The following is a 27,796-nucleotide window of genomic DNA, read 5'->3' on the forward strand; positions in this document are numbered from 1 at the left end:
GCCACACCAGTGCTGCAACTTGCTGGACACCACCTCGGTGCCATCCGGATCTTGGCGCGTTGTGTTGCCTTCGGCCTATTCGCACATCGGTCCGCTACTGACGCCGCCTCACGTGCCAACGTATTTTCTCCGCATTTTACACCCTATGCCGCATAACAGGTCATGTGACTTGTTTATAAAACTTTTCATTGGTTCATTTTACTTTTGGTTTCCTAATGATGGAAGGCTTGATCATGTGACCTAAAAACAACACTTTTCATTGGATGAAAACTTTTTTTTTTCCCAAACGATGAAAGCCCCACCTTGTTTCTGGATGTTTCAGACTAAACTGGCGTCAGCATGAGAGCACCACCATCTCGTAGCTCAGTCGTGGTCATTCCGCGAGCAATCATGGCAGCCGCTCCCCACCAGAAGCCTGCAGGAGTCGGAGCCCCCAAAACTTTTGATGAATTCTCAAGGCGGAGGGGACGCTTTCGAGAATGGGGTCCAAGACCTAGCAGACAAGCGTCCGATTTCCAAGGTGTCCCAGGGCCATTTCAGTGGACCAGGCCCAAAAAGGAAACAGCCTGCCGCCATTTTGAGAGTCCTGTGACAGCCGCCTATCGCTGCACCGCAAGAGTGGGCGCAACTCAGCTGAATTGCGGCTTTTGACACAGTGGACCAAAAACGGACGGAATGGCAACTGAAACGGTAAAGGGGCGCCCCACTACAACAGATGACACTCCACCTGGACAGGCCCGTTCACCGCCTCCCCCGGGGCGCCCCGCGCCGTTATTCGGAGCAGCATTGTAGGATACCAAAACCAGTGCGGCAACTTACTGGACATCACCTTGGTGCCATCGTTCTGCTGCCTTGGAACTATTCACGCAACAGTTTGCTACTGATGACCCACCCCCCGCGACGCCCCATGCCGTTATTTGCTGGGTGGCAACTTACTAGACATCACTTTAGTGTCATCTAGATTTCAGCGCGTTCTGCTGCCTTGGAACTATTCGCACAACAGTTTGCTACTGATGACCCACCCCCCGCGACGCCCCACGCCGGAAATCTGGACGTTGTGCTGCGTTGGGACTATTCGCACAGCCGACCGCTACTTCGTTGTTTTTCCCTAAAAATGTTTATATGTTATTACTATTTTTGTTTTCTTGTATATATTTATAAATTATTAAAGTTTTATAATCTTACTACTTTGTCGGAGTGCTATATATTTTTAATGTGACACATAATTGTAAAAACTTTGATGTACAAAGAGTCATCCCTGGAATCTTCCGCTTCAGGCTCGGTCCCCTCCCCAATCACAATACAGGATGGTTTTCAGATAATAGCAACGCTTCTGCTGTGACGGATCTCATCGAGTGTGGGCCTTGATCTACTATAACTCCTTTGAAGAGGGGTGATTCTTTACAGCTGTGGCCATAAACTACATCTGCAGGGCTAGCTGATACCCTAGGACCAGCCTGGACAATCGGACACAGAGGAAAAGGAGTATCAGAGGGTGCGGTAGTGAATAGGGCGAAAGGGAGGTGTCGGGCGGGCACAGGGTGTGATTCTCAGGGAAGAGCAGCGCAGATGGGGGGAGGTTTATTACCCATGCATAAGACAGAGAGCGGGGGTGACCACTGCCTGGGGAAGATGCTTGCGAGGGTGGGGAGCCATGCTAAGGATCGACAGCGTGCACAGAGTGGGTCTGGTCAAGGCATCTAAAATGGCTGCCGTGCACGACAAAAGTGTGGCATTTGAAAAAAGACAAGATGGCGCAGACAATGTTTTTCAACACTTCCTGATTTCCTTCGAATCGAACGTTAACAGACGTTGGGGCATATTACCAAAGTTAAGCGATATTTATCCCTAACGATGCTTAGCAACGATTTTTTTACCGTCAGAAATTATCGCAGATAAACCTTGCTATTATCAAGGTTTATCGGAAATACGATAAAAAACGACCGCAATGCATTAATATCGCTGAAAACTCAGCGATATTCATGCATTACCGAGCTAATGCTCTTAGCCATGTTATCCACCTCCCATTGGATAACATGGCTAAGAACTGCTCAGGGCAGGTGGTAGCTTTTGGAGATATTCGCGCTTATCTCGAATATTTCCAAAAGTTGATAATAGGAGATAGCGATGTTAGCGACTGTTTCCAGTCGCTAACATCTTGGCATGCCCACTTTGCATGTCATTAGTGATAAATATCACTCACATGCAAAGTGGGGCCCAAGATGGTCGCTATCTTCTACTAGCCGTCGCTAACTGGTGTTAGCAACAGCTAGGTAATACACATATAATTTTATCTCCGCGAAGCGGAGCGCTGTTACAGATATATATCTTGTTTCTGAACGTTAATTTCTCAAAATGCACTGAAGCACATATATTGAGACCTAGCAAAGGCACATCGGGCTACCAGTCCCTACAATTTTGCCAAGTTTCGTGCAAATCCATTCAGCTGTTCGATCCTACCGAGAGACAAGATGGCGGCCGCTACGGACTGTTTGGAATGTTTACAGACACCGGAGAGCCAATCAGCTTCGCTTCGCAAAGCTCCGTAACGCGAAAAGTACGCGAAGCGGTGCGCTGTTACAGATATATATCTTTTTTTGAACGTTAATTTCTCAAAATCCACTGGAGCACATATATTGAGATCTAGCAAAGGCACATCGGGCTACCAGTCCCTACAATTTTGCCAAGTTTCGTGCAAATCCATTCAGCTGTTCGATTATTATTATTTTAATTTTTTTTTGCCCCGCGGGGCCCTTTTAAAACCTCCACATCAAACCTAGGGGGTGAGCGACAATGTACTATGCCCCCTTATGGTCATTTGCCCCTTCGCTTTGGCCTCCTCTTGTCTCTCGATCCTACCGAGAGACAAGATGGCGGCCGCTACGGACTGTTTGGAATGTTGACAGACGCCGGAGAACCAATCAGCTTCGCTTCACAAAGCTCCGTTGCGCGTAAAGTACGCGTCCTGGGACGCTGCCAGGTCCGCTGTTACAGATATATATCTTTTTTTAAACGTTAATTTCTCAAAATCCACTGGAGCACATATATTGAGACCTACAAAAGGCACATCGGGCTACCAGTCCCTACAATTTTGCCAAGTTTCGTGCAAATCCATTCAGCCGTTCGGGCTAAAAGTGAGGCCAACCGCCCTATGGAAAACTCAATGTTAAAAACACGTTTTGGGACCCCCCTTTTTTCTCGGCCCCCCCTTGACGAACCCCCCCCAAATTTTCAAGGGCTGCTCAGAAACAAAATGTGCCATTTTCCTGAAAATTTCAGCCAATTCCGTCCACAAACTCCAAAGTTATTAGACATAGAATTTTCAAAAATCCCATAGAGAAAAAATCCTAACTATATATACCTACTGGCGACCGCCAGTAGGTAATATATATATATATATATATATATATATATATATATATATATATATATATATATATATTCACTCAAAAAACTATAAGTTTTAGTGGTGTTATAGTTAGCTGGACATTTTACTCATACAAAACCAATGAAATTGCTCCTATATAGTTAGTTGGACTAACTATATTTCGCGCACCCGCAATCCACTGCTGATGATGTCACATATTAGATCATTCATGACATGGTCAGTGACATCACTGATGACATCTCAAATGACATCACTGATGACATCACTGATGTCATCATTCAGTGAATGTGGTTTGCTTCGTTATTTAAATATGCATTATATATATAGCAATTTACATTGAAGAATGAGTGGATATATATAAATAAATATTTGGATGGAGGATTTAGTAGCAGTGTAATTGACTGTTTACTTGACCAATTTATAATGTCTAACTAAATATAGTGGATAGTGACTGAACTGTGTGAATATCTGTATAACTTTGTCAGTTGTTGTGTAAACTGATTCTACAGTTGGTTACTAGCTATGTGAAAGTCTATATTAGTTATTGATTAGTTAACTGAGTATTTGTATGGGAGTGTGAAAGTGTGTGTGGTTCGGTGGGGGGTGTGTGACTGTCCAAAGATGTGTGAATAGTTGATTCAGTAGATATATGAAGTAAAATCTACATGTTCTAACAGTTTGGGTGAGGAAATCTTTTTATGGGTGTGGTGATGAGCAAATATATTTCTCAAAGGTACAGGTCCAACAAACTAGAAAAATAAAAGGTCAAGTCAAGTCAAGTCATAAAATTTGTATAGCGCACTACATACCCAGAGGGTTTCAAGGCGCTTAGGAAGGGGAGGCGGATTATTTGTCGAATATCCACGTTTTAAGCTGCTTTCTGAACGCTAGGTGGTTCTGGGTGAGGCGAAGGTAAGCGGGGAGTGAGTTCCATGTTTTAGCAGCCAGGTATGAAAAGGATCTGCCTCCCATGGTGGTCTTGTTGATGCGAGGTACAGTGGCGAGGGCTTGGCTGGAAGAACGTAGTTGGCGGGAGGGGGTGTAGAAGGACAGTCGAGAGTTGAGGCAATCTGGTCCGATGTTGTAGAGTGATTTGTGTGCATGGGTAAGCAGTCGGAAAGTGATTCTCTTATTGACGGGTAGCCAGTGGAGGTCTTTAAGGTGACCAGAGATGTGTTCGTTGCGTGGGATGTCTAATATGAGCCTGGCTGAGGCGTTTTGGATTCGTTGGAGTTTCTTCTGGAGTTTAGCGGTGGTGCCTGCGTAGAGGGTGTTTCCGTAGTCCAGTCGGCTCGTGACTAGGGCGTGGGTGACTGTTTTCCTTGTTTCGGAGGGGATCCAGCTAAATGTTTTTCTGAGCATGCGAAGAATGTTGAAGCAGGAAGAGGATACGGCGCTGACTTGTCTGTTCATTGAGAGTGAGGAATCCAGGATGACGCCAAGGTTCCGTGCGTGGTCTGTCGGGATGGGTGCTTTTCCGAGGGCTTCCGGCCACCAGGAGTCGTCCCAAGCAGAGGGGGATGTACCTAAGATGAGGACTTCTGTTTTGTCTGAATTCAGTTTCAGACGGCTTTGTTTCATCCATTCGGCAACTTCTTTCATTCCTTCGTGTAGGTTAGTTTTGGCGGTGCTGGGGTCATTGGTGAGAGAAAGGATCAGTTGAGTGTCGTCCGCGTAAGAGATGATGTTGAGGTTGTGTTGGCGTGCGATGGCCGCGAGGGGGCTCATGTATACGTTGAAGAGGGTGGGACTGAGTGAGGATCCTTGAGGTACGCCGCAGATGACTTCAGAGGCCTCGGACTTGAATGGAGGAAGGCGGACTCTCTGGGTTCTTCCGGTGAGGAACGAGGTGATCCATTCAAGTGCTTTTCCTTGAATTCCGATGTTATTGAGGCGTTGTAGAAGGGTGCTGTGGCAGACTGTATCGAATGCTGCAGAGAGGTCGAGGAGGATGAGGGCGACTGTGTCTCCATTGTCCAGTAGAGTTCGAATGTCGTCTGTTGCTGCGAGGAGGGCGGTCTCAGTGCTGTGCTTTGCTCGGAAGCCAGATTGTGAGGGGTCGAGGGATTTGTTGGCTTCGAGGAAGGCGGCGAGCTGGTTGTTGACGGCTTTCTCGATGACTTTGGCCGGGAATGGAAGAAGCGAGATGGGGCGGTAATTTTTGAGTTCGGTGGGGTCCGCTGTTGGTTTTTTCAGAAGGGCGGTGAGTTCAGCGTGTTTTCAGTCTTCTGGGAAGGTAGCGGATTTGAAGGAGCAGTTGATGACGTCTCGGAGGTGCGGTGCTATGACGGAGTCTGCTTTGTTGAAGATGTGGTGAGGGCATGGGTCTGTGGGGGATCCTGAGTGGATGGAATTCATCAGGCGGATGGTGTCCTCAGTGGAGATTGGGTTCCAGGCGTTAAGGGTGTTCAAGGGGGGAAGATGGTCAGCAGATGGTAGGGTGGGTTGGTCTCCGGGTTGGTTGTCGAAGCTGTTGTGGATGTCTGCAATCTTGTTGTGGAAAAAAGAGGCTAGGGAGTCGCAGAGGGTTTGAGAGGGGGTGATGTCGTTGGAGTTGGCCGAGGGATTGGAAAATTCCTTGACGATGTTGAAAAGTTCCTTGCTGTTGTGGGCGTTGTTGTCGAGTCGATCCTTGAATGCTGTTTTCTTGGCTTTTTGGATCAGTTGGTGGTGGGTGCGGGTGGCGCTTTTGAAGGCGTCCTTGGTGCTGGTGGTTGGGTCTTTTTTCCAGGCCTTTTCAAGGGAGCGGCAGAGTTTCTTGGACTTCTTGAGATCATCGTTGAACCATGAGGCTTTCTTGCCGCAAGATTTGCTTTGACGTTTTTTCAGTGGAGCTAAGGTGTCGGCGGTGTTGGATAACCATAGGGTGAGGTTGGCGGCGGCTTCGTTGGCGTTAGAAGAGAGGGCTGGGGAGTTTCGAAGGAGCGATGCGGAGATTTGGTCCGTGGTGATTTTGTTCCAGTTTCTTTGCAGGGTAGGTTGGGAGTGGTTGATGGGTTTCGGCTTGTTGTAGGTGAAGTGAACGCAGCTGTGGTCAGTCCATAGGAGATCCGTAGTGTGGCTGAAGGAGACATGATTGCTGGATGTGAAGATGGGGTCGAGTGTGTGACCTGCGATGTGGGTGGTGTATGTGTATGTGTCAGTTGTTGTATATAAATAAGTATACATAAGACACAATGATTGTGTGAGTGACTGTATGTATAACTGTATACTTGTAATAATGATTTTATAATTCACTAAGTATAACTTACTATCTAAATGAATAGAAGAAGTAGTGTTTGTATAAGTGTTTTGCTAAGTAAATATGTAAGTATGATCCATTGTTTGCATAAGTGAGTAGGATGACTTCATATGTGAATAGGATGCGTGCTGTTGTTTAATGTCGATATAGATGTATAAGTATTTTTGATAGTGTTCTATTGTTCATTGACAGCATGTATGAGTGAATCCATAGGTAAGTGATTAGATGTGTGTATACATCTATGAATCACTAAGTGGATTTTTAGATACTTGTATTGCTGTGACAATGGATTTAAATATGATACTCTGTATTTTACAAACAGTGATGAAAAATTGTAATAGTGTATGAAAAGGTGTATGTGATTGTCACGTGGATTATGTCATCAGTGATGTCATCAGTGATGTCATTTGAGATGTCATCAGTGATGTCACTGACCATGTCATGAATGATCTAATATGTGACATCATCAGCAGTGGATTGCGGGTGTGCGACATATAGTTAGTACAACTAACTATATAGGAGCAATTTCATTGGTTTTGTATGAGTAAAATGTCCAGCTAACTATAACACCACTAAAACTTATAGTTTTTTGAGTGATTTGCAAAGGTTTTTTAAAAACCAATTCCTAACTATATAACTCCTGAAACCTATGGTTTTTCAGTGAATTTCAAAGGTTTTTTTAAATGCTAATTCCTAACTATATAAGGCCTAAAACCTATGGTTTTTTCAATGAATTTCAAAGATTTTTTAAATGCTAATTCCTAACTATATAAGGCCTGAAACCTATGGTTTTTTCAGTGTTTAAAAAAAAAAAATTGATTGGTTAACAGGCTTATTAAGTGTATCTTAGTGAATACATATATTAGCGAGTAATGTTTAAATATTTAAATATATGCATGAGTGATGTAATATGTGACGTCATCAGCCGTGCATTGCAGACGTGCAAGTTATAGTGAGTCCAACTAACTATAACGTGGGAATTTCAATGGTTTTATGCGAGTAAAATTTCCAGCTAACTATAACTGGTGTGAAACCTATGGTTTTTTCAGTGAATTTCATAGGTTTTTTAAATGCTAATTCCTAACTATAACTGGTGTGTAATCTATGGTTTTTTCAGTGAATATATATATATATAACATTTCTATGGCAAAATGAAACCCCTAATTTTGTTCCTTTTCAAATTAAATGTATTAAGTGTTACCACTTTATTCCAATCAAGATGACTTCAGGTGCGCCATACTTTTGTCATAAGTAAGACTGTTAGCGTTCTAGTTGTTCTTTAGAACACTCTGGGACATTCTGTCATTGGGCTATAGTTGGGCTACATCTGGCTGATATTTGTGCTACATTTGGGCTCTTTTGTCTCTGGTGGCCATCTTGGGAGACTGCATATCAGAATGTTTTTAATGAAATATAAGAGGATTTGAGAAGTCACTCAAAATGTGCCCTAATTTTTCTTTCTTCAGCACTAATCATAATTTCTATGGCAAAATGAACCCCCTCATTTTGTTCCTTTGCAAATTAAATGTTTTAAGTGTTAACACTTTATTCAAATCAAGATGACTTCAGGTGTGACATACTTGTGTCATAAGTAAGACTGTTAGCACCCCAGTTGTTCTTTAGAACACTCTAGGACATTCTGTCATTGGGCTATAGTTGGGCTACATCTGGCTGATATTTGGGCTACATTTGTTTTTTTTGTCTCTGATGGCCATCTTTGGGCTACATTGGGCTACATTGGGCTACATTTGGGCTCTAACATATATATAGCCCAATGTAGCCCAATATATATTTTTTCAAAGTTAATTTTCGTAAAAACCACTGGAGCACATATCTTGAGACATAGCAAAAGCACATCGGGCTACCAGTCCCTACAATTTTGCCAAGTTTGGTGGAAAACCATTCAGCCGTTCGGGCTAAAAGTGAGTCCAACCGCCCTATAGAAATTAACATGGGGAAAACACGTTTTGGGACCCCCCTTTTATCCCGCTTGACGAATCCCCCCCAGACTTTCAGTGAAGGAGTGGAGCGTCGCGAGGCAAAGTTAAGGAAAATTTCAGGCAGATTCCTCAACCGGCGCCAAAGTTATTCCCAATAGAATGTTGCGATTTCCCTATGGAAAACAATCCTAACTATATATACCTACTGGCTATCGCCAGTAGGTAATATATATATATATATATATATATATATATAAAATTTCAATGGCAAAATGAAACCCCTCATTTTGTTCCTTTTCAAATTAAATGTATTAAGTGTTACCACTTTATTCCAATCAAGATGACTTCAGGTGTGCCATACTTTTGTCATAAGTAAGACTGTTAGCGTTCTAGTTGTTCTTTAGAACACTCTGGGACATTCTGTCATTGGGCTATAGTTGGGATACATCTGGCTGATATTTGGGCTACATTTGGGCTCTTTTGTCTCTGGTGGCCATCTTGGGAGACTGCATATCAGAATTTTTTTAATGAAATATAAGAGGATTTGAGAAGTCACTCAAAATGTGCCCTAATTTTTCTTTCTTCAGCACTAATCATAATTTCTATGGCAAAATGAACCCCCTCATTTTGTTCATTTGCAAATTAAATGTATTAGGTGTTACCACTTTATTCTAATCAAGATGACTTCAGGTGTGCCATACTTTTGTCATAAGTAAGACTGTTAGCGTACTAGTTGTTCTTTAGAACACTCTGGGACATTCTGTCATTGGGCTATAGTTGGACTACATCTGGCTGATATTTGGGCTACATTTGGGCAATTTTGTCTCTGGTGGCCATCTTTGGATACTGCATATCAGAATTTTTTTAATGAAATATAAGAGGATTTGAGAAGTCACTCAAAATGTGCCCTCATTTTTCTTCCTTCAGCACTAATTATAATTTCTATGGCAAAATGAACCCCCTTATTGTGTTCCTTTGCAAATTAAATGTTTTAAGTGTTAACACTTTATTCCAATCAAGATGACTTCAGGTGTGCCATACTTTTGTCATAAGTAATACTGTTAGCGCTCTAGTTGTTCTTTAGAACACTCTGGGACATTCTGTCATTGGGCTATAGTTGGGCTGCATCTGGCTGATATTTGGGCTACATTTGTTTTTTTTGTCTCTGGTGGCCATCTTTGGGCTACATTGGGCTACATTGGGCTACATTTGGGCTCTAACATATATATAGCCCAATGTAGCCCAATATATATATATATTTTACCTACAGGCGGTCGCAAGTAGGTAGTTATAGTTAGGACCTGGTTTCCACAGGAAATGCATTTTTTTCAACTTGGCTATGACTTTGGCGTCGTTTGACCAATCTTCATCAAATTTTATCTAAAAAAGTGTCAACGTAGGTTCTGGTTGTTATGGAAAGTTTGAGGGTGATCCTTGTAGTAGGAACTGAGAGATAGGTGTGCGAAAAAAGGGTGTGTTTTTTAATGTTAATTCTCATATGAATGCGTTGTCAAACCTACAGCGTGAACCGCTGAACAGAATTTCACCAAATTTGACAGAAAGCTAGATGTTCTTACACAGATTCTGTTTTTGATATTTGGTGCAAATCCATCCAGGAGTTCTTTAAAAACTTAGGGTGAAATGTATAGATAAATCTCTGCACAATGTTTTGTGACGATTTGGCGATTAATCGTGGATGCATGTGCCAACAGTATTGCTCTGAATAGCTGGACACAACCTGAATAGAAAGTTGCATCCACCATTTTCTCATCCAGGAATGGTTCCTGGGGCTGAGAATGTGTGAGAAAGCCCGCATAAGGGGTCAGGTGTGTTAGTGACACAAGTTATATGCCCAAAATAGATTTTTTCACTGCATGCTTATTTTCACGATGCACTATGGCCACCAGCTATGTACCATCGTGGGGATATTGAAATATCGAGGCAACATCACGAATATTAGGAGAAACATAAAAAAATTATATATATAACTGGTCACTGTCACACACTCATTGCACTCTGACTCATCAATATTGATGAGTGGGGTTAAATTTTGATGAAACACGGATCTTTATTTTGTGGCAGTTTCAAAATACCAAATGCTAAAGTATTCACTAGAAGTCAGGGAGCAAATAGCAACCGCATTTCCTGCATCCATTTTACTGTATTACTAACAAGTAATCACAAATTGCAAATCATTGTTAGTTGCACTTTTCGATTTCTTACTTGGAATCTTTAAACATGAAGCTCTTAGAAACAGTTGATTGTTCACTGCAAATCCTATATTAAACCCTAAGGTTGAATCAGTTTTCTTTCTCTGTGAAATTATTTTCCCAATTAAAGTTATCTTTAACCTAAGAACAATCATCCACATTGACCCTTGGTAGAAATATGTGTTCAGTGTAAATGTAAATTGATACTTGTATAGCGCACTACTCACCCGCAAGGGTCTCAAGGCGCTTGTACGAATACCGATGTGGAACCCATCCTGGCTTTCCCTGTGAGGTGTCCACTGCTGGGCACCCCCAAGGTGGAGGCCAGGCATCCTTAGCATTGTGGGGGCCGTTGTGGAGATTAAGCGAGCTATTGCCCAGAGTTGCAGAGTGGGACTCCATGATTGGAATAGGCACCGAGGCGAGAATTATCAGGTCCATGGAATTTTGAGCCCAAGACCCGCCCTGGTCCCGGGCTAGACCTCTGCATCAGGGTCTGCCACTCTTACCATTGAGCCACACTTCTATTCAGTGGATAACTTAGCCTCTAAGTCTTGGACAACTACTGCTGTTGGAATGCCAATGCTGCACAAAACCAAACTAATGTAGAGTTGTGTTGAGCATTTATTTAATACAAAAAAGTATCCTGTTAAGTAAGCGGTGTCTCTGCCCCCCTTTCAATCGGCCTTCACTCAGGTACCTCACGGGGTCCCTCAGGGCTCAGCAATTAGTCCCATACTTTTTAATGTGTATCTTAGACCTTTGATCTCGCTCATTAAAACCTATAACATCAGGATTGTAAACTATGCTGACGACACGCAGATGATCCTCTCCTTTGAGGGAGAGGATTCAACATCTGTGGAGGCCTTTCACAACTGTCTGCGTGATACGTCACGATGGCTGAAGGATAATTCCCTTCAGTTTAATGCTGGAAAGACGGAGGTGCTCTTTCCAGAAAACTTCTGGCCTCCTGAAACAGGGACCAAAGTACGGCCTGTGTACTCAGTCCGCAATTTAGGGGTCATGCTAGATCAAAGGCTCAGTATGGAGACTCATGTAAAAAAAACGGCTGCCTGTTGCTTTGCCATCTTACGCTCCCTGAGGAAAGTCTTGCCACTTTTACCATCTCAGGCTCGTGCACAAGTGGTAAGGTGTACAATCCTCAGCAGGCTGGATTATTGCAACGCCCTTCTGCTGGGGTCCCCTGAGTTTTTGCTGGACAGGCTCCAAAGGATTCAATCAGCGGCCGCCAGGTTGGCTCTGGGGCTTCCTAGAAGAGCACATGGGCCGACTACCCTTGCGAAGCTGCACTGGCTACCTATAAGGCAGGGGATACAAATTAAGGCCCTCTGCATAGGCTTCAGGGCTCTCCATGAAATTGGCCCTGCCTCCCTGCAATCGAAATTTGTTTGGTACACTCCATCTAGGCTGCTCCGATCATCTGCGGCTAAGTTGGTGAAGGTACCTAGATTCAGGAAGGTCAGAGCAGGGGGCAGATCCTTTGAGGTGGCTGCTGCCAAACTCTGGAATCTGCTCCCGCTTGAGATTAGGCAAACTACTTCCGTTCAGGAGAAAGATTAAAACATGGCTGTTTCCCAATGCACTCCTTGATAGGTCACGCTCTCCTGTTACTTGTCCGCCCTTCTGAACCAGGCAGCGCCAGGATGCCTGCAAGGTGACAGTGCGCTTTATAAGTGTATTAAATAAAAAATAAATAATTTAAATTTGTGTCCATTATCCTCTTGCAACTTACTTTATGTTTAGTGTTAACTCCTCTGCGTGAAAGGAACCTCCAGCCTCATTTAAAACACACCAAATATTCTTGAAAATAGATGCACTGCTACTATTTTAAGATCTCAATATGTCCTGTTAGATCTTCCATATGAGCTGATGTTTGTACCAAAGATCTATTAGATAAGTTGGTAAACGTGTTTCCCTTCTTGCTCTATTGCAGTGATTTGGTTTATATATGACACTCTTTCTAAAAGGTATGTTTCTTGTCCTTCACATGTATTGATACAGATTCCCCGCGCAGTCTGCAGTGAGAGTTGCCTTCCAGGGTACCGTAAAGCTCCTATAGAAGGGGAGCCCATCTGTTGCTTCTACTGTGTGCCCTGCGCAGAAGGGGAGTTTTCAAATAGCACAGGTGAGAGAAGCATTTGAAATTACTGTTTTATGTTGGATTCCTACAATAGCACTGATATTATATTATGGTGAAGAGTGTAAGACAAATATGATAACATAAGTGGCATACCTAGTAGAAATGTTTACTATCACTGCCATCTTCTTTGGCACAACCTTCTTATAAACATTTGAGAATTAAGAGACCTAGGGGTCTATTTACCACATTCTCAATTAACTCAGTGCAGCAGCCAAAAATACTGCACTGTGTTGAGTGAGAAGAAGACAGCAGAAGAGTGCCATATATGAGTTTTGCTCAGAATCGCAATTCGTAAATCGCCATTCCTAATTTATGAAATTTATATTTTTACATTTTTTATTCCTAGGGGGTCAAATATCGACCTAGCCAATAAATATTAAAGACGTACTGGCATATGCATCAACCAAAATTGCCTTCAGTAAAATAGCGAATCGGTAAAGCAGGCCGTTACCGAACTCAAAACAATATTTCCCAATGCATCAACCACAATTGCGAAAAAACTAAAGAATCGCAAATTAACCCACGCAGTAAATTACCGAATCGCAAAATAGTGATTTGAAAATACTGATAGATGCAATTGCTCCCGGAAATAGTGAATCGCAAATAAATAATCGCAACGGAATGCATCAAACTTCACAAATACCAAAAATCCCCAAATTCGCAATTTTGCATGAGCAGAATAAGGGGAATCTCATCCAGGAGGTAAAGCTGATGAAAGGAGAAAACAATAAATAAATAAATAACAGGTGGGTACAATCAGAAACACTTCACAAATGGCACTGGAGACCCCGTATGTCAACCAAAACGGCTGCGCTCTACGTGCTTGCAAGAAGGATGAGAATCAATGCAGCAGCACAGCGCAGGAGGAGGATCCAGGAGAGGGTATTCAGGGTGCGCATCACATTGCTGGGCATAATTGAGGACAAAATCTATGGCAAGTACAGACTGCATCGTGCCATGATCATGGGCCTAATTTGTGACCTGGAACCACTACTGCAGAACCGGACCCGTAGGACCAATGCCATCCCTGTGCACGTCCAGGTCCTGTGCAGCCTGCACCTGCTGGCGTCGGGAAGTTTCCAGGGGGTTGTAGCGGTTGCCGGAGGTGTATCACAAAGCGCACTTTCACGCTTCTTCAGCAAATTCATTGATATCATGCCGACAATGATACATACCCACATCACCTTTCCCACAAAACCACAGCAGTTGAACCGGCCCAAACAGGACTTCTACCAGGTGGCATAATTTCCACATGTCCTAGGATGCATTGACTGCACGCATGTCCTAATCTGTCCCCACTCAGCCAACAAGTACATATTTCGCAACCAGAAGTCCATTCACTCGATAAACGTGCAGGTCGTGTGCAATGCCAAGCACATCATTACGGACATTGTAGCGCAATTTCCCGGGAGCACAAACGACTCCTACATATTCAGACACAGTGTCACCCACAGGCGTCTACTCAACGGTGAATTTGGAGAGTGACACCTACTTGGCATATTTGTTACGCCATCATCACATATGTAATTGTATTTATGCCATTAACCCTTTGCTCCCCACCCTGTAGGTGACAGTGCATACGCCTTGCGTTAATATCTCCTTACTCCTGGCCTCAACCCATCAACAACTCTGAAGCAGCGCTACAATGCAGCACATATCAGTACCAGGAATGTGGTAGAGTGAACATTTGGTATCCTTAAGAGTCACTTCAGGATCCTACACAAGACTGGAGGTACATTGCAGTATAACCCTGTAACGTGCTGCAGGATAATAGCAGTGTGTGCCATGCTGCACAACATTACTAAAAGAAGGGGGATACCAATAGAGGTGAACGGAGATGACAACATTAGTGATGAACAACCCCCCGCACAACACCGACGGGCACACGTGCCAAACACAGCTGAAGGTCAAAGGAGGCAGACATACATCACACAACTTTACTTCTGAGGCAGGTAAGAATGAGACATCACAATATATTCTGGGATGCAAATGTTTAATTCACCTGAGCACTTGTCAAAGTAAATATGAATAATACGTAAACATGACGGTGACTCAACACATTGTTAAAGATACATATCCGTTGGCATCACAGGAGTACGATCACGATATGTAAGTGGCCCATGGTTACATCACCATGGCCAAATAGCCAGTAGTACATGTCTATTTGCACTTTCCACGTACCCCCAGCCTCCTGTCGCGTGGCTCCTCTACATCACCACGATGTGTGTCGGTGGCTGTAGAGCCGAGTGAACTGTGCCTCCTGTTACTGGTCTCCGGCACAGAGATGCTGCTCATGCTCGATGCTGCTTCATTTCCCTCCTCCCCTCCCAAGTTGCTGGCACTAAATATGCCATACTGCAGATGTTCAACTGTAATGGTCACCTGGCCTAAGGCCTTCGCTGCATCACCGCAGTAATGACCCAGGTCTATCTGCAGTGACACTGATCTGCGTGACAATACAGCAGTGCTGTTGCAGAGCTTGGTGATGGCCCTAGTCGATGCAGTAGAACGGAGCAAGTTCTGACGATGCCTCCTGCGCTCGCTGTGTTTTCATGGTAGGACGGCACAGGTGAGCTCCTGTAGGCTCGGGGTGATGCCACGATTCCCCTCTGCTACTACTGTGGTCAGTTGATGCACAGCAATGTTTTTTGCCAATTTGGAGATGTTCCGGTTCATTGTTCGAATATGTCTCCCCTGCAGGTGCTAAACACGCAGCATCTGGGACTCTACCCCTCAGTAGACGTGTGTAGGCTGTTCATATCCCTCAGCAAACTTGCCCATGGGCCTGCGCTGTTGTCTGACTCAGCCACATGCTGGTGTTGGAGCTGGCGGAGTGGCACGTGACGTGTGGGGAACACTTGTGGGTGCTGGGCTCTGCTCCATCTCCATTACCTGCAGGGAGGGGACATGTGCCCTGTATCTTGGTGATGTTGTCAGTAGTGGTGGTGAGGGTGTTGATGTCGGTGGTGGCGGTGGTGCTGGTGCTGGTGTGGATTGAAGTCCCTACGGAGTCTCTACATTGGTCTCTGCTGGTGTTTCGGAAATGATGAGGCGTTCGCTGTCATCAGAGTCCACCGGAGATGCATCTGTGTGTGAAACAGTGCATTGGTATTTTATTTTTTTACTTTATCTGATTGTCATTTCGCATACTTTGAACATAATAAATGACATATTTAGACAGAATGTTTGACCTGTGCTGCTAGTCTCATTTCTTGCGCATTGGTGATCATACATGCACATCTGGCTGACATGACTACATCCCCCAAGATGCAACACTTCTGTGCTTCTGTGCGGGTATATGTGTTAGGCACTTCTTCCTGAACACTGTGATTTGCCTGGGGGGAAGGGCATGGGTATGCTCAGACATGAGTCCCATGCTCTTCACACCACTGGAGTCAAGCTATCCTGGCTGAAGACGTCTGATAGCCAGAAACCGGTCCTAGGATGCTTGATTCCTGTCCAGGAAAGACATGGCTTGGCAGTTCGGGCTGGACTGTTCCCATGAGGCACAGGGTCAAGGCTAATTTACATATGGCCATGTCTGAACTGGGGTGGTGTGGTAAGCAAAAAAACGATAGATCTCTGTACTGGGGTGAATGTATGACATTGTTCTGCATTCTGTCCATAAATTGTTGTTTTTGCATTTGTCACCCCGAGTGGGACAGGTATGCTCAGACGTGAGTCCCGTGCTCTTCACACCACTGGAGTCAAGCTATCCTGGCTGAAGACGGCTGATAGCCAGAAACCGGTTCTAGGATGTTTGTTTCCGGTCCATGAAAGACATGGCTTGCTGTTTTTTGCATGGGTATACAATAGGCAGCATTTCAGCACAGGCATGCATCTTGCCTTGTTCTGTGATCGGTGCGCCAGAAATGTCCATTTGGGTGACTCCCACGACTGCCTCTGGCTCAATGCTGCCCTCAATGAGGTCCTCCAGAGCTGTGTTGGCAGGTACTCTGGATGGCCCCCCTCCTGTGCCAGCTGCTTTCGTCACCCTTTCCGCAATGCGTGCCTTTGCCCTTTTCCTGAGGTCATACCACCTCTTTTTAAGATCGTCAATGCTGCGGTGCGTGACTCCGCATTTACCCTCTCCTTGATGCGCAGCCAGATCTTGCGCTTCTCAGCTTCGGGCACCTAGAGCGACAACTTTTCAAAAAGCTTGTCATGCTTGCCGCTCACCCCCTCTATCAAATGTTCCAGTTCCCTATCCGAGAACTTTCTCTACCTCTTTCTGGGCGTGTCTGATGTTTGGGATGTATTCCTGTCCATCCTGGATTGCTGTGGTATGGCTGGGTTGTGAAGGTGAAGTCTCTCAGCTCAGCTCCTGTGCTCTGCCTCCTCCTCTGAGCTCCTCAGGGCACTGAATGAAGCATAGACTGTATGATTTCCTGGTTGTGATGTGATCAGCCTGCTTCCAATGCAATCCGTTTTTTGCGAATTCGCTAATACCGAAATCGCTAATACCGGATTCGGTTATAGCTAATTCGGTAATTGCTATTCTTTATTTTGAGGACCCGCTATCGTGTTTTATGTGTTTCTTGGTGATTTTCACCGAATCGGTAATAAATACAGAATCTGTTGATGCATCCCGAAAAACGAATCCTTATTTGCGATTCCTTTTTTATCGCTAATAAGGACTCGTTTTTCCGAATTTTAATGCATGGGCACCGTAGTGCGCAGTTGCGACCCATTAGAAATGAAAGCCAGCACTAAGATTTTGGTCTGCTGGGGTCAGCCGATCACCATATTTGTGATTAATAAACAAAATAAAACAAACTTTAAATAAATTAGAATGTTTTCCTTTAAGGTAAATGAGATTAGTTTCAAAAGAAAACAATAACATTTTTAACCTTCACTTTTTAAAAGTAAGCAGCGGTCCATGTTTGCGAAGGGGTTATCACCTCCGACAAGGAGAAATTCTTTTAATTTGTTTTTAGGCTCTTTTTAATCTACATGCAACAAAGAGTACAGGCTTCAATTTCCGCATAAACGAGGGCGCTATAACGGGGGGAGACGCTAACAGGCCCTCACCCAGACGGCCGCTATTTTGAGTGGGCCAAGGTGAGCGCTCTAGCTTTTTTCCTCCCCAGCACTTGAAAAGCAGGGCTGGCGCGACCGCACAGCCCTGATTGATCCTGAGGCTCAGCCAGGAGTTGTGTGATAACGCTGCTAATGCTGATATGACTGCTGCTTTCCTTATGATTTTGCCCTTACCTTATTGCTGCTAGAATTTGTAACTTTATCGTGAATTTATGCCCGGTTCCAGAATTTTTTTTACAGTTGTTTTTAGGCTCTTTTTAATCTACATGCAACAAAGAGTACAGGCTTTAATTTCCACATAAACGAGAGCGCTATAACGGGGGGAAAATGCTAACAGGCACTCACCCAGATGGCCGCCATTTTGAGTGGGCCAAGGTGAGCGCTCTAGCTTTTTTTCTCCCCAGCACTTGAAAAGCGGGGCTGGCGCGACCGCACAGCCCTGATTGGTCCTGAGGCTCAGCCAGGAGTTGTGTGATAACGCTGCTTATGCTGATGTGATTGCTGCTTTCCTTGCGATTTTGAACTTATCGTATTGCTGCTAGTATTTGTAACTTTATTGTAAATTTATGCCCGGTTCTAGAAATTTTTAAAAATGTGTTTTTAGGCTCTTTTTAATCTACATGCAACAAAGAGTACATGCTTTAATTTCCGCATAAACGAGAGCGCTATAACGGGGGGAAAACGCTAACAAGCACTGTAACGACCGGATTCTCAGACCAAACAGACTACCAACCGTAGCTAACCCAATCGTCACGTAAACACACTCTTCTCAGGCCACTATTTACAAGACATTTAGAAGACTCACCTGAGAAGGTGAAAAGAAGCTATTTATAAGTCTGTATAATTAGAGATATAACTAACATCTAAGGAATTCCATATCTTATATCCTATGATCATTATATTATAGTCCCACGGCAAACTGACCTGGACTAACATACCCCCTCTTGCATCGGAGGGCAGTTTATTTTATCTTATTTTTCTCTTCATAGTCGCCAGACTTTTCTGATTTATAGTCGCCAGACTTTTCTGATTTATAGTCGCCAGACTTTTCTGATTTATAGTCGTCAGACTTTTGATTTAACGTTGCCAGACGGTTCCCTAACTCTTAGGACCAATATCATCTTTACTTCCCACTGGTGAACCTGTTATTCCCCAATGGTGTGTTCTATAGGGGTCGGCGGTACACCTAAGGTACACCGACGATATTTACATATTCTTAATTTAGGTAGGAGCAGTCTAATTAGGCCATTTGGGAGTTCCTTCCAGCCATGGGCTACACAATCTCTCATTTCTCAGTTACCTGCTAGAAGGGTCCACTCACCTGCTAACCTGCCAATATCTGGTTAAAAAGAAAGGTTAGTCCTGTCTTGGAAACAACACTCAAACATATGTATTGGATATCATATCATTTATTATATAATTAGACATATCATTAGCAAGTTAATCATAGTTGCAATTAGCCACCATCTACAACCTAAAAAGGGAGGAAAAATTGAATATTAGATATATGTATTCTACACTAGCTCAGAACGCCTCACCTTAAACGTGCGTCATTCCATCTCAGCAGCGGAGCTGATCCCTCTCTCTCTCTCGGGTCTTCACTCGCTCGGGACTCTGCTCTCCCACTATGGCTCACGAATACACGTCTGCACCGCTACGCCTCTTCTACGCTGCCTTGGTTCCGAAACTCGAACCCTCTTCTGGACTTGCTCTGTTTCTACCACTCCTGCATGCTGACCTTACAGGATTCTTGATCTCTTCCTCCTCTTCATTAAAAGCTAGTAATTAATCACCAGCTCTCGGACCAACTTCATCGGTCTGCTCCACACGTTGCTCTCTCTCTGTCTGCTACTTGCTCTCTGATAATATATCTCTCCCTTTCTCTATGGAAATTTCCAATCGTAGGCCGACTCCCAACAAATTCCTGTACCAGTCCCTGGCGTCTCACGCTGTCTGCAGTGGCCACCTGCATATCGCGTCTACCACCAGTGAACAAAATACATTGCTTCGATAAGGGCCGGTCTCGACCGGTTTCTTACTAGCGAATAATAAGTTAACTCTAAACATCACCTTTGCTCTGCAAGCACCTCGCACAGACGAGGCAGCTATCTAAAATGGATGAGACAGCCATCCAAAATGGCTGCTCTATGGTTTTGGGCCTACAGGCCTAACTAACGGTAAAAAGGCACTAAACCCTGTCACAGCGCATAGTTAAGCCCTATTAATGAGCGAAAAGGTTGCTAAGACTGAAATGGTAGTAGATTATAGTCACTTTTAGTCTAAGAAAAGGCTAGAAATTACCCAGGCGTTACAGGCACTCACCCGGACGGCCGCCATTTTGAGTGGGCCAAGGTGAGCGCTCTAGCTTTTTTCCCCCCAGCACTTGAAAATGGGGCGCGCCAAAGGCAAGCCCGTCTGCGCCCGTCCGCGCCTGGCCCGCGCCTAGCGCCAGGACCCCTGGTGGGTTTACGCCAGGCAAAAACACCAGCCAAAGTTTATGCTCGAAATCTACCAATGAGTCTGAGGGGAGGAGGGAGGAGGGAGGCTGTCTGGCTGTCTATGTATGGAGTTTGACAGGGGGGTATGTGTTGTTGGTGAGGTATGCTCTTCCTGTAATCAGAAAATACCTACTTTACTAATGGAGCTAGTCCGAGTAGTCCCCATTATATCAAGGGAGACAGCGTAGGTAACAGTGAATAAAGTAAAGTGCCTCCTGCTTAATGCAAGATCTCTGGTCAAACATAGTTGGGACTGCGCCGAGCTAATACAGGACCAGGAGATAAAAATTGCCTTCTTCACTGAGTCTTGGACAGATGACGCCTCAGGGCCAGATATAGTCATCGCCACCCCGCCAAACTATCTCAGTTTCATACTGAATAGACCAAAGAAAAGAGGAGGCGGCCTTGCGATACTATACCATAGCTCCATTAAGGGTAGCTTTCAAGCCGTGTCCTCAGGGACAAGCGAAGCTCCCGCTTTTAATTTTACGCTTTCCAACCATCAGTCGTTTAGAGGTTGTTTACTTTACAGGCCCCCAGGCCCAAAGTCTGCATTTCTAGGCTCAGTGGGAAACATTCTGGAGGAGGCCATATGCGCAAAGACGTTTACTCTCTTAGGGGATTTTAACTTTCATCTAGAAAATAGTTTAGACCCTGATACCTCAGTTCTAATGGAAGTTAATAAAGGAGTTGAAATAAAACAACTGGTTAAAGGCCCCACTCATAATGCGGGTCATACTTTGGATGGAATCTTTACAAACCACACTGATCTGGAGGTTACTAAAATGTACCCGGTCCCTTGGTCTGATCATGCAGCTGTGTTTTTTAATATCCCTGCAACAAAATCCAACAAGGCAAGACAGTTTAGGAATTTAGAAAGAACTTGCAGGGCTTGGATAAAGATAGAGGGGAGGTCCCTGGAGGATCTTTTGGCCGCATCCATGGCTACGCTTCCCTTAGAAGTGGAAGATGCAGCTCTCAGCTACTCTAATTGGGTTGACCAAGCGTGCATTACTCTCGTCCCACCCAAAATTTGTCACTCTACGCGAGGGAGACCCTCAGCCCCTTGGTTCTCGGAAGAGCTCAGAGAGCACAAGCTCGTTTGTAAGAAACTGGAACGGCCTTGGCGGATAAACTACTAAGAGGCAGACAAGAGGAGACTCAAATCATGTATTTCGGAATATAAGGTCTTGATTGTGAAGGCAAAACAAACTTACTTTACCAAGTGCATTAATTGCGCTAGAAACTCGCCTAAAGAATTGTTTGCTACGGTTTCAAGCCTTGCATCTCCAAAGCCAGTGACTACGCCTCCCAGTATGGAGCTGTGTGAGGATCTCGCGCAGTTCTTCTTAAATAAGGTTGAGATTATTTTTAATTCCCTTGAAGGGCATGTCAGGGAAAACCTGCCAGAGGATAGGTCTGTAACTTTAAAAGCCGATCTGATAGTAGATAAGATGCTGCACTTCTCCCCAGTGACCTCTGAGGAGATCAAGCTTTTGCTATTAGGAACTAAATTGGGCTCCCCACGGGACCCATGCCCGGCCGCTGCGGCTCCTATAGCCTCAACTCTAGCCACGCTGTTCAACAACATGTTTATGACAGGGGTTTTCCCATCCAGTTGGAAATGGGCCTCAATCCTTCCATTGTTGAAAAAAACAAATCTAGACATCACCGATCCAAATAATTATCGTCCTATTGCCAGACTACCACTACCGGCCAAACTAATAGAAAAAGCTATGAATAGACAGCTTAGCGTATTCCTGTGAGCCACACAAGCCCTTGACCCGTTCCAACACTGTTTTAGAACAGGTCATAGCACCGAATCCGCTTTAATTAAACCGACGGAGGAAATTAGGAAAGTGATGGATGTCGGGGGGAGAGCGGCTCTGGTCGTGTTGGATCTATTAGCAGCCTTCGATACGGTCCACCATGAAATTCTGGTGGACCGTTTGGAGGCCTGCGGGATTCAAGGGAAAGCGCTAAACATCTTAAAAGCTTTTCTCACGAACAGAGTCCAGGTCGTGGCACTGGGGGAGTTCGAATCTAAACCGTTCGTGTTGCCCAGTGGGGTCTCCCAGGGATCCGCCTTGAGTCCTACCCTTTTTAACGTTTACGTCTCCTCATTGGCTCCAATTATTCGATCATTTGGGTTTGAATTGACATCGTATGTGGATGACACGCAGATTGTGGTGTCACTGCTACCGGGCAAAGAGGAAGGTGTTGCCCGTAAATTCCAGGAATGTATGCTGACAGTTGGCAATTGGATGGCCAAAAACTTTTAAATTGAATTCGGCTAAAACCGAAGTTCTACTGTTCGGATCTAGTGATAACTTTTGGAGCCAGAACTGGTTGCCTGATGGGATGGGCACACACCCCTATCCAGTCACGAAGGTCAAGAATCTAGGGGTCCTGATCGACGATCAGCTCACGTTCAGACCCCAGGTCAATGCTTTGATTTCATCCATCCATTTCATTTTGAAATCTATCCGAAAGTTCCTTCCATTCTTACCCGATGGCTGTAAGAAGACACTGATGACTTCCCTGGTTTTGTCCCACCTGGACTATTGCAATAGCCTGCTTCTCAACACTCAACAGGGGCTTCTGAACAAATTACAGGCTTTGCAAAATGCTTCAGCCCGACTCATCTCAGGTTTACCTAAGTTCGCTTCCTTCTCCCAAGAATTAGTAAAACTGCATTGGCTTCCAGTACGGAAGCGAATCTCTTTTAAGGCCATGTGTATAGTCTTTGAAGCCCTCCGAGGAATCGACCCGTCTTTTCTAAAGCAGTACTTCCACTGGTATAGGCCTGGAAGGCAGCTTAGGTCATCTAACATGGGCTTGATCATAGCCCCGCGACCGAGGAAGGCGCGATGGGGAGGCAGGAGTTTCATCCTGGGGGCAGCCAGGGCCTGAACGCCCGGCCTTTGGGTCTCAGACAAATGACTGACCTGATGGCCTTTCGCAAAGGCGTGAAAACCTGGCTTTTCGCACAATAAACATTTCAGGCTGGGGTATGGGGAGCTCTCACTTCAGCGCCAGGATGCTGTTTGGTAACAGTGCACTTTATAAATGTTATAAATAAAAATAAATGTATTCTGACAGGAAGTCGGTTGCAAGACATTAATTCCTACCATTGAGAGTCAATATCATTATTAGCTCCTTCTAAATACTGGATTGCAAACCAAAAATATGATTCTGTAGAATCGCAGTTTGGTGTTTGTACATAAGAAATGCATTTTATGGTACAAACAACCTGATTCTTTAAATTGGGCAGAGTGCTACCTAAAGTATGCTTCATACATCTGGTCCCAAGTTCTTTCCTGAATATTTATTGTAGTAGTTTCTTTGTACAATAAATGACCGAAGATGGAGGATTAATTCAATAGTAAAACCTGATATGCATGAAATAGGAGGGGCGCATTCTGACATGCTGTAACACCACAGCAATAAATGATTTATCGCTCATACAGCAACACATTGTTAAATATGTGCACCTCGAATTGTAACTACAACTGAATTGTCTAAAGTGTACTTCAGATTGTCTACATTGAGAAAAGCAAAAGCAAATTGCAATAATTGATTGTGCTTTGCTAGTGCTACCATGTTCTCAGCAGCTTAAATGTATGATGTATGGATCCTATAGTATCAATGTGCTTTACAGTTCAAGAGAGTCTAGAGCTGTTTCAGGGGAAAACTTTTAGAGCATTTCTTATCAAATGTTAGCTTCAGTTTTATGTGTGCTGTGTTATGTGGATCAACTATATGGAATATTACTTTCTTTAACATAATTTTCTTCTTATGTTTTACATTTTAGACATGGAAAATTGTGTAAGATGCCCGGAGGACCAGTGGCCCATTGATGGAAAGGATGGTTGTATCCAGAAAGCCATTGTTTATCTCTCTTATGGTGATTTTCTCGGAGCAGTGTTGGCATCTTTATCTGTTGTACTATCCATGTCCACAGCTTGTGTGTTGGGAATCTTTCTCAGATATTGGGATACTCCAATAGTAAAGGCCAATAACAAGGATCTCAGCTACACTCTCCTTGTATCTCTGCTGCTGGCCTTCCTCACCTCTCTTCTATTCATTGGACGCCCTGCCCGATTGACATGTTTGATCCAACAAGCTGCATTTGGGATTATTTTCACTGTTGCCGTGTCTTGCGTATTAGTGAAAACCATCACTGTTGTAATTGCCTTCAATGCCATCAAGCCAGGTAGCAGGTTAAGCAGGTGGCTGGGATCTCAGGTGTCTGCGTCTATGGTCCTCGTGTGCACACTGGGGGCAGTAGTAATTTGTCTCACTTGGCTGCTCACTTATCCTCCTCACCCAGCCACTGACACTCAGTCTGAAATTGGAAAGGTGATCCTACAGTGTGACAACGGTTCTGTCGTTGCCTTTTATGGGATGCTTGCTTACATGGGTCTGCTGGCCTTTGCCAGCTTTACTGTGGCCTTCCTAGCCAGGAACCTTCCTGATAGATTCAATGAGGCCAAGCTCATCACTTTCAGCATGCTGGTCTTCTGCAGCGTCTGGGTGTCCTTCCTTCCAGCCTACCTTAGCACTAAGGGTAGATACATGGTGGCCGTGGAGATCTTTGCCATCTTGGCTTCCAGTGCTGGGCTGCTGGGCTGTATATTCATTCCCAAGTGTTACATCATTCTGTTCAGACCAGATATCAACAAAAGATGCATTTAGAAGTCAGAAGTAATTTATAATCACAATATCAAATGCATACCCTGATCATCATGAGATGTGATGAAGAGCGTCTGCTTTTTCTATCTTTTCAATTAGAAAATATTAGTGTTTTAAAAGGGATCATTCACTCATAACCCAAAAATAGTAAAGGGCTCAGCAGTCAGCACAAAGCTCATAATATAATTTAAGGTTATCAACAAAAGTAAGTTACAAGTGTTGTAATTATGTACCAAGAAATAAATTACCTTGTTAACCTTTTGTTTTCCGCCCCTGACTTCCACATTTGCTAAGTACATTGCTTTCCTGTACATGTATCCATTTTACAATTTCTTTTCAACATTCATTTTCTGTGATTTTCATTTATTTCTGTTTCTAGAATGCATGATATTTTCCAAGGTATAGCTCACCTGTCTAAATTTAGGATTAATTATATTCAGTAAATCAGTCCAGGAGAAGACAGTTCAATACTAATGGCTTACAATTCATCAGAGATAAGACTAAAGGAAACAGACTAGGGTTATGTGCGCTTAAACCCCTTGGTAGAGTATACGTATTGTTTTTATTTCTTCAACAAACTGGTGGCTTTGGTGGCTTTTTACAGGCACCACCGTTGACACCGCAGCCCTATGTAGACTTCATCTGAGACCTTACAGCAAACCAATGCAAAGCACCCATTTTAATTGGCCAACCCAAGCACATGGTTTTGACCTTGAAGCAACTTTTTATTACTGTACTGCTGCTCAAATAATTGTTATAGAACATTGGGGAGAGAGAAAAGAAAAAAGGAGGGGGAACAACTCAGCTAGGGAAAACAATTTGAAGACTCTACAAAGAAATCTCTATGGTACACGCTCAGATGTTTGTGACAGTCACATAGGATTGCAATCAAACCTGTATACCTGTAACATTTACAAACGTCTTCTTCCTCAGCCTGGGTCCTGAAAACGACTCAATGGGGGACCATATATATTTGGCTTGGGATTTCACCAGTATTAACTCCCAGTAGGCAGTTAACTGTTCTTGACAGTAGGTGCATTCCGAAACCCTAACCATCTCCGGCATAGGATGCTGAACCCAACACATCGCCACTTGGCTCTTTACCAAAAAAAGGTGGATTGCTGTCAATGTGTGTACATATTTGAGGACCTACTTCACGTACCCCAATAGCTCTATGTGCTTTACATGGTAAGGTGTGTAAGCAGTGATTACCTCAAGTGCATCACATTCAGTGACCCAGAAGTTCTGCACTTCAGGACAGTCCCATGCCAGCTGTAAAAATTAAATTCAGGGCACCACACCGCGATCACAGTGTGCATTCTCAATCAGGCCAATTATGTGCATCTTTTATGGGGTGCAATACAAACTATGTAAATATTTGACATGCTCTAACTGCAGTCTGTAATTAGGGGAGAGCACCCAGGACTGTGTATAATCACTAGTTCTGCTTTCCAGATCTGTCGGCCTCTTGGGACATGTTATAATGTCTTTACTTGCCTTTCTCCTGTCCACCCTATATTTCCCTCTTGTTCAGACTGGGAACACTTAGAATGTCCATTGATGTCATAAAATGTGGTGTGACTGAGGTGTGACAGTTGTCTCCCAGCTGAGCTCAAGTAAACAGCTCCTGGTGGGGCCTTCGTACCATCTACACCTTGGTCTACCTACTACCTTGATTTACCTATCTTCTACCTTTGTACTTCTACCTGAATAAACACATAACTTGGAACCTACTTCCTGGCATCCTGAAGATTCTTCCTTGCAACAGGACACATATTGGCATAGTCTCCTGCAGTCTTGTGGCAAGCCTCCTGAACCTGAAATGTAGATCGAGCTGCTGGGAAAGAGTTGTGAATCGACTGAACTGCAGCATATATTTGATTATTTGTGAACTTGTCTAGCAGAGTCACATCAGAGATCTGCAGGGCCTGTTGAGGTGCAATGACGTTGCCTCTGGGTACACCCATGGGAGTCAGCAACAGATTGCTCAACCAGTTACGGTTTCATTCCTATGTCACTGGTGCAAGCCACAGTGTCTATTTGACCCTGCGGGCACTTGGGAGGCAAGTACAGTGCCACCAGGTGGGGGCATGGTGCAGCATGGTCATGCTGAGATGCTCTGCGGGGCGGTGTCGGAAAGTGTGTTATTAGTAGTGATAAGTAGGGAGTAACCACTAGTAATAAGTCCACAAATACAATAAAAGGTTCAGTCAAGGACTCAATAAATGTTTACTTATGTTTTGTTTCATTTTAAAGAGTTTTGTAGAACGCAAACAAGACCACATATGGGTAACATAGTGCTTTACATCTCGGCAGTTAACAAGGTACAAGCTGTGGAAACCATAATTCAAACAGAACAAGAAACAAACATAACAGATCACGATAAACATAACAAATCTATAAAGAACAATTTAAACAAGTGCATCCTAAGGTGACTGGGAACTAGCCCAGACATATCTTCATCAGAAACTCTTTGTCTTCCTTTTTGAAGGAAGTCCTGGAATTTTTAAATCTTATTTAAGGTGGTAAGGAGTTCCAAATTCTTGGTGCAATACCCAAGGATGCTCGATTGTTGGTTTTCTTTTTATGGAATTTCGGTGGCTTGATCACTAAGGTACTGTAG

General features: G+C 44.1%; 1 protein-coding gene across 1 annotated transcript in view; it reads left to right on the forward strand.

Annotated features, from left to right (window-relative positions):
- LOC144820041 (vomeronasal type-2 receptor 26-like) overlaps positions 1-25,177 on the forward strand; it is a 97,021-nt gene extending 71,844 nt beyond the window's left edge. The window contains exons 2-3 of the mRNA XM_078677697.1: positions 12,734-12,925; positions 24,293-25,177. Of these exons, the coding sequence (XP_078533823.1) occupies positions 12,734-12,925; positions 24,293-25,176 (1,076 nt within the window). The 3' untranslated portion in view covers position 25,177. The remainder of the gene's footprint in view (positions 1-12,733; positions 12,926-24,292) is intronic.
- The last annotated feature ends 2,619 nt before the right edge of the window (positions 25,178-27,796 follow it).

This window comes from Lissotriton helveticus, chromosome 2_1 (genome assembly GCF_964261635.1).
Source record: "Lissotriton helveticus chromosome 2_1, aLisHel1.1, whole genome shotgun sequence".
NCBI lineage: Eukaryota > Metazoa > Chordata > Amphibia > Caudata > Salamandridae > Lissotriton > Lissotriton helveticus.